Genomic DNA, 7,554 nt, shown 5'->3' on the forward strand with positions numbered 1-7,554 from the left:
TGATGCCGCCCTGTCGACGGGCCTACCCGGCATTTCTCTTAGGGTATGTTTTACGACCTTTCTAGTTTGCTTGTCTTGCACAGTATTTTCTTTTTGATTGACTGATTTTCTTCCTCTTTTTCTTTTTTCTTTTTAGACCATCATCTTGGAGATTGAGAGCGCTCGCCGAGAGGAGAGGCGCAAAACCATTTTCAAGAAGATAGAGAGGAAGTACCGCGGATACCGCAACAAACATCGCTAGATCTGTAAGCGGTTTGGCGAGAGTGGCAACTTTCAAGCTATCAGGGACGAGCTGAAACAGAAAGATGACGAGTTAATGAGGGTCATCGGCAAGTGCATCATCCTTGAAGGGGCGTTGAGGGACAAAGAATAGGAGCTAGAGGTGAGCAGGGAGTTGAGGCCAAATGTGCAGACCTTCAGACCCAAGTGATCTCTCTACGAGCCGAGCTCGAGCAATGTTTGGTCAGGGTCGATGCCTTGAGTGGAAAAGTCCCTGAGAAGAGAGCCGACATGGAGAAGGCCGAGTTGGCTCAGCTGGTGGCTTCGGCAAAACTGGAAGCTTTGGAGGCTGCGATCCGCATTTTTTGATCTGAGCAGGTAAACAATTTGGAGACGGCTAAACTCATAGAAGAGCGGCTCAATGAGCGGATAGGTTAGCTAGAAAAAGAGGTTTCAAGCCTTGGCGACCAAGTCGTCATTCTCGAGGCTGAGAAGGCGCAATTATCGGCTCAGTCATCCTCCTCTCATGCTTATGCTTTCCCTGATATTCCGAGGGATCTATATGAGAAGTGGATCTACGCTGAGGCTCAGCTGGATATATTTAAAAGATTGATGACGGCGGGGAAAGCCCTTGAAGCTGACTTTGAGGATGCCCATACTAAGACGCGTGCAGCTCGAGTCGCTTGCAACTATGATCCTGCTACCCCAGAGGCCGGTGATGGTGAGGAAGATATGGATGGGATTGAGCAGAATGCCTGGTATGAGGATGAGTATTCCGATGGCGATGACGATGATGGAGAAGGTGCTGCTGGGTCAGGTGGCGAGTGATTCTTCTTCTTTTTGTTTGTAAATTTTGTGCACACTTTTGCGAGCGTCTGTATTAGCCCTTGTAAGGAATATATTTGAAGTATGAAATATTATTTTCTTCTGTTTGGGCCTGTATGCTTCTTTCTTTTGTTTTGTCGCTTGGCCTCTTTAGACGTAGAACCTTGGTTTATATGTGTTGAACGAGGTTGAATATCGAATTTAGTTTTGGTTATGACCGGGGGCCAGTAAGTGTTAATTCGAACGAGGTCGGATGTCAGTTAATTTGAGCGAGGTCGAATATAACTTAAACTAAACAATGGCGGGGGGCCATCTGGTGTTAATTCAAGCGAGTTCAAATGTAACCCGTAGTTAATTCGAGCGTGGTCGAATATTATTAAATTCGAGCGAGGTCGAATGTGATTTAATTCGAGCGAGGTTGAATGTGATTTATTCAATTATGGTCGGGGGCCGAGTAGATATTGAAGCAACTTTGCTCTGGCGGAAACATGGGCGAACATACATTTGTGTTTTTCTCATATACTTGGAGAAATTTACATGTTTTTCAGGATGGCATTCCAGTCCCAGTCTATCTAGTCCCTTCATTGGGCGACTTGGAGACATGTCGAGACGTTGGGCAATAAATTGACCGTCCGGTGCCTTTTTCTGTCTGCACTTCAACTTAAAGTGTCCCCCTTGTCTCCTCGTTAAAAACCTCTTTGAGAAAACCCAATTGGGAAAAAACTCGAGTGAGGGGAAAAGAGTAAGACTTGGAGGACGTTAATTCTTAAAAGTTGAAGTACTTGAGGTGGGCGACGTTCCAGTTGTTTGGTAGTAGTTTTCCTTCAATCATTTCTAGTTGAAATGACCCTTTGTTTTCTGCTACCGTGATTCTGTATGGGCCGCCCCAATTCGTTCCTAGTTTGCCCTCCCGTGGGTCTTTGCTTTCTTGTGTTTTGGCCTTGAGCACGTAGTCCTGACTTTGAGTGGTCTGATCTTGGCCTTTTTGTTATAGTAGCGTTTTGTGTGCTATGTTTGGGCGATCATCCTTATGTAGGCCATATCTCTCCGTTCTTCGACTTCATCGAGCTCCTGCCTTCTGCTTTTATCATTCCTCAGCCCGCTCTCATGGGAGTATCTCAAACTGGGCTCTCCGACTGGTATTACCACATCCGTCCCATGGACCAATGAGTAGAGTGTCTCTCTTGTGCTCGTCTTTGGAGTTGCGCGATAGGCCCAGAGTACTTCTGGTAATAGGTCTGGCCATAGTCCCTTGGCGTCCTCAAGCTTTTTCTTCATGATATTCGGTATTGATTTATTGGAGGACTCCGCTTGCCCATTGCCCGTTAGGGGATATGGGGTGGAGAGTATTCTTTTGATATGCCATTTCTCAAAAACTTCGGCGACCTTTTTTCCCAGTAAATTAGGGGTCGTTGTCGCAACTGATCTCTTTGGGGAGGCCGAAGTGGCACACAATGTTTTTCCATATGAAGGCGATCACTGCTTGTTTGCGTATCTGGGCGAATGCTCCTGATTCTACCCAAATAGATAAATAGTCAGTTATAACCAAAAGAAAATGTACGTTACCTCACCCTGCAGGGAGGGGGCTGACGATGTCCATTCCCCACTTGATGAAAGTCCAAGGGGAAGTGACAGGGAAATGACCGAGTGGAGGTGCTCGCCCGCTTGATGGATCATTAGGGCATATTTTTGGCATTGTACGCATATTTTCATGAAGTCTGCGGGCTCTTTTTTCATAGTAGGCCAGTAGTAACCTGCCCATATGAGGCATCTGATCAGAGGTCGATTTTCAAAATGAGCCCCGCAGTGACCTTCGTGGACTTCCTCTAGGACGCGACACGTTTGATTCAGGCCTAAGAATTTAGCTAGGGGCCGCCATACGTCCTTTTGTATAGATCGTTGTGAATGATGATGTACCTGGTCTCTTGCATCCGAAGCTTCTTGGCTTCCTTTTTATCATATGGGAGTACGCCATCCTGCAAATATGTAATAATACGGTTGCGCCAGTCCTAAGTTAGATTTATAGTCCTTACCTCGATTTGATCTATCGATGAGTGGAGGAGGGTAACCACATTTCCTTCTCCGGTTATGCTTTTAGTGGCCACTACTAATTTGGCGAGGCTGTTTACTTCGATGTTTTGTGCTCTAAGGATCTGGTCGAGATGGCATTCCTCAAACTTGGGCAGTAATTTGCGGATCTCGCCCTGGTATTTTTGCAACCTTTGCTCTTAATCTGGAAAGTCCCTGTGAGTTGGTTGGCGACGAGTTGAGAGTCGCAGCGTAGGATGACCCGTATCGCCCCCTACTTGAGTGCTAGCCTTAATCCTGCAATCATAGCCTTATACTCGGCTTCGTTGTTAGTTATGTATGTGCATCTTATGGAATGGCGAATTACTTCACCTATCGGGACTTCGAGCACAATTCCCAGTCCGGACCCTGATGCATTAGAAGCGTCGTCGGTGTACAAAATCCATAAATCTTGTGCTTGTGGAGAAGCGTGGGCGGCCTTTTTTCCTACTTCAGGCATTATTTTTTCACTGAAGTCGGCGACGAAGCCGGCAAGGACTTGTGATTTTATTGCCGTCCGCGGTTGATATGTGATATCATGCTCACTTAACTCTATGGCCCACTTGGCTAACCTACCCGATAGCTCGGGCTTATGCAAAATACTCCTCAAGGGGAAAGTTGTGACAACCGAGATGGGATGGCATTGAAAGTAGGGTCTAAGCTTTCGCGATGCTACGACCAAGGCCATGGCCAACTTTTCGAGGTGGGAGTACCTCATCTCGGCGTCGATTAAAGTTTTGCTAATGTAATAGATGGGAGATTGCGTACCTTTATCTTCTCGGACCAGGACTGCACGCGCCGCTACTTTAGATACGGTAAGGTAGACGAGAAGACGTTCACTAGGTTCTGCTTTGGACAGCAACGACAGTGATGATAGATAAGCCTTTAACTCTTTCAAGGCTTGAACGCACTCGGAAGTCCACTGGAGGCTGTGGTCCTTCTTGAGTGTGCCGAAAAACCTATGGCATCGGTCAGCCTCTAAACCTGTTTTTGCTGGTCAAGTGCTCTGGTATTCCTTCTATGGCTTTGATTTGGTCGGGGTTGACCTCAATGCCTCTTTGTGATACTAGGAAGCCCAAGAATTTTCCCGAGGTCATGCCGAATGCACACTTTTCAGGATTCAGCTTCTTCCCATACCGCTTGAGTATATCGAAGGTTTCTTTCAGGTGGTCGATGTGACCTTCTTTCCTTTTGGACTTGACCAACATATTGTATATGTATACCTCTATGGTCTTGCCGAGTTGGTCTTTGAACATTTTTGTTACCAACCTTTGGTATGTCGCCCTTGCGTTTTTCAGTCCGAAAGGCATCACTCTGTAGCAGTACATTCCTTGGTGAGTGATGAAGGTGGTCTTCTCCTGGTCCTCATCTTCCATGAGGATCTGATTATAGACCTAGTAGGCATCCAAGAAGCTCAACAGTTCATGCCCGACCATTGCGTCAATGAGCTGGTCGATATGAGGTAGCGGGAATGAGTCTTTTGGGCATGGTTTGTTTAAATCTGTAAAGTCTACGCACATCCGCCACTTTCCATTCTTCTTTTTCACCATGACCATGTTGGCGACCCATTGAGGGTATTTTGATTCCCTGATGGAGCCATTTTCCAGCAATATTTTAACCTCATCACGGACTGCATTGTTTATTATGGAATTGAACATCCGCCTAACCTGCCTTACCGAGGGGTAGAATGGGCTGACGTTTAACTTGTGTGTCACGACCTCCTTCGGGATACCTGGCATGCCTGCATGGGAAAAAACAAACAAGTCTGTGTTATTAGTTAAGAATTGATGGAATTTACTTGGGTCCTGAAGCTTGCAGCCGATGCAGGCTTTCTTGCTGTGGTCGTTATCATCAATTTGGACGGGGTCGAGGTCCTCTATGATTGATTTCGTGGCCTCTATTATTTCGGGATCTCTGATGACGTCCGCTATTTCTTCACAGCTTGACCTCGACCCTATTAATTGCTAAGCATATTTTGTTTTACCCCTCAATTGTTGGGTATAAGTGCAATCTTGGGCGATGCGATAGCATTCTCGGGATGTGCGCTGCTCTCCTCGTATACTGAACACCCCCATAGGGTAGGGAATTTGATAACTTGGTACAAGTTGGAGGGGATTTCCTTCATGGCGTGTATCCAGGGTCGACCTATTATGGCATTGTATATCATATCCTGGTCCATGATGTGGAATGTGGTTTCCAAAGTGACGTCGTTAGCCAGGACGGGGAGCGTAATTTCCCCGGTCGTCCGTTCAACTGCATTGTTAAAACCAATTAGTGTGATGTAGCGTGGCACTATTTTATCCTCGAGTTTCATTTGTGCAAGTACTCAAGGGTGGATAATGCACGCGCCACTCCTATCGTCCACCATAATGCGTCTTACATCTGTGTCTAGAATTCTTAACGTAACAACAAGGGCATCATAGTGAGGGAAAACCAAACCGTGGGTATCTTACTTATCGAAGATGATACTTTCTTTGAGCTCGTCATACCGTTCATGAGTGATCGACCATTTGAGCTTGTGGATTGTGGTGAATATTACGCTGTTGATTGAAGCATCATCGCCACCTCCGATGACCATTTGAATGGTATGCGTCGGTGAGGGTGGTTTTGGTGGTCCCTAGTGTTGTTCACGTCCTCGGGAAAAGTTGGTTCTCCCTTGGTCGCTCAGCAATTTTTTGAGGTGTCCTTGGTGAAACATGTGTTCACCACCTCCTGCCTTAGAGCGATGCAATCCTTGGTTTTGTGACCTCGCTCTTGGTGGAATTCGCAGAGGACGTTTGACTTCCTGGTGCTTAGGTCTGACCTCATCTTTTGTGGCCATTTCACTTTTGGTCCGAGCTTTTCCAACGCGTAGACTATTTCTGAAGGTGAGACAGAAAAATTGTGAGCAAATAGTAAAGGAGGAATACCTCTCTCGTTCCGGTGGGTGCCCATCCTTGGCCTTGATGGGCCTTCATCGTGGAGGGAGGAGGCATGATGGCTCTCCTGATATATGGATGATGCCTTTCTCGGTTGGGTCACTGAGCTTCTAGATCCCTCCTGGCATCGTTTCTTCGATCTTTCCTAAATTCGGCCTGTACCGACGGGTTGGCCCATTCAGGTCATCTTCGTCGGCACAGACTTCGGCATAATAGGCATTGTGTATTTCATCCCAAGTGGTTAGGGAGATATTTCATGAGCCGACTTAATAATTTTCTGGCCGCCCTCGAACCGTTCCTGCTCAGCCCGTTTTGGAAAGCTGCTACAGCTATGCCTTCTGATATATTTGGTTAGGTCATCCTTACTCGGTTGAATCGAGCAAGAAAGTCCCGCAGTCTCTCTCCAGGTGATTGTTTGATGGTAAATATATCATTCACTCTTGCCTTCGCCTTTTTAACTTCGGCATGGGCCGTTATGAACTTGTCGGCCATCTCTTCGAATGTTTCGATGGAGCACGCGGGCAGCTGTGAATACCAAGTTAATTCTCCTCCTGTGAGGGTTTCGCCAAACTTCTTCAACAAGATGGAAGACAGTTGTTCTTTGGCGAGATCATTGCCATTTACCGTAGTGACATAGTGAGTCACATGATCTTCGGGGTCGGTTGTGACATCATATATTTTCAGATAAGGCGGCATCTTGAAGGAATTGGGTATGGCATGAGGGGCGGCTTCATCACTATAGGGTTGCTCAACGAACCGACCGGCATCTCGTTTTGGCAAGAGTTTTGGGGCACCCGGTATTTTGTCGACTCTTTCTTGGTGCTCTCTCATTTGGTCCCGAAGTACTTTATTTTCATTTTCCATTTCTTCCATCTTCCTCGGAATGGTTGTGAGGGTGTCGTCAGCTGCATTATTAGCATTGTGGGTGATACCTATTACTGGAGGGGGAGGGTCAAGCTGCTCGACCGTTGCTGGTGTAGTACAACTCTTTGCATTTTCTCTGGTTGCCTCTTGGGCGGGCTTGTCGAGGATGCTGGCCAACGTGTTTGTCAGCCAAGCCTCAAGTAGTTTCTTCACTGCTGGTGGCGCCTCTTCCGTTGTGGATGTGGAAGCCCCTTTACCGTGGGATGTTGTGATGCTGCCGTGAGGGAGGGGCGAGCCACTTCGCCTGGGAGAGGCATTAGGCGTTACATCTTCGCCTTCTGTTTCAGAAATCTCATTGATGGTATTTAAGAGGTTGGTGGTGAGGTTGACTACTGTTTTTATCCTTTCTTTTCCGTTACCTATCATACGAGATTTTACCTGTGTGAATTTGAATTTACTCGGTCTAATGCGAATACGGGATACGAGATAAGAAATCAGAAAAAAAAGTTCCATTAACCGAAGACAATTATTCAAAAAACAAAAAGGAAAAAGATTATTACCTGAAGTGTTTGGCATTCTTCTAATCTTCTTCAACTTTACTAGTGGCCAGCTTGAATTAGGATTTTCCTTTTGGCACGCGGCAATGGCGTGGGCATTAGAA

At 46.5% G+C, this 7,554-nt stretch overlaps 1 protein-coding gene across 1 annotated transcript; it reads right to left on the bottom strand.

Moving 5' to 3' along the window:
• Positions 1 to 6,380: 6,380 nt before the first annotated feature.
• LOC138892936 (uncharacterized) lies at positions 6,381 to 7,319 on the bottom strand. The gene has a single exon (XM_070176694.1). It carries the CDS (start codon positions 7,317 to 7,319, stop codon positions 6,381 to 6,383), a length of 939 nt encoding a protein of 312 aa, XP_070032795.1.
• Positions 7,320 to 7,554: the final 235 nt, after the last annotated feature.

This window comes from Nicotiana tomentosiformis, chromosome 5, assembly GCF_000390325.3.
Source record: "Nicotiana tomentosiformis chromosome 5, ASM39032v3, whole genome shotgun sequence".
In the NCBI taxonomy this organism is placed as follows: Eukaryota; Viridiplantae; Streptophyta; class Magnoliopsida; order Solanales; family Solanaceae; genus Nicotiana; species Nicotiana tomentosiformis.

Excerpts from the sequence above, each read along its gene's own strand:
- LOC138892936 (XM_070176694.1), bottom strand. The coding sequence starts at position 7,319 with ATGATAGGTAACGGAAAAGAAAGGATAAAAACAGTAGTCAACCTCACC.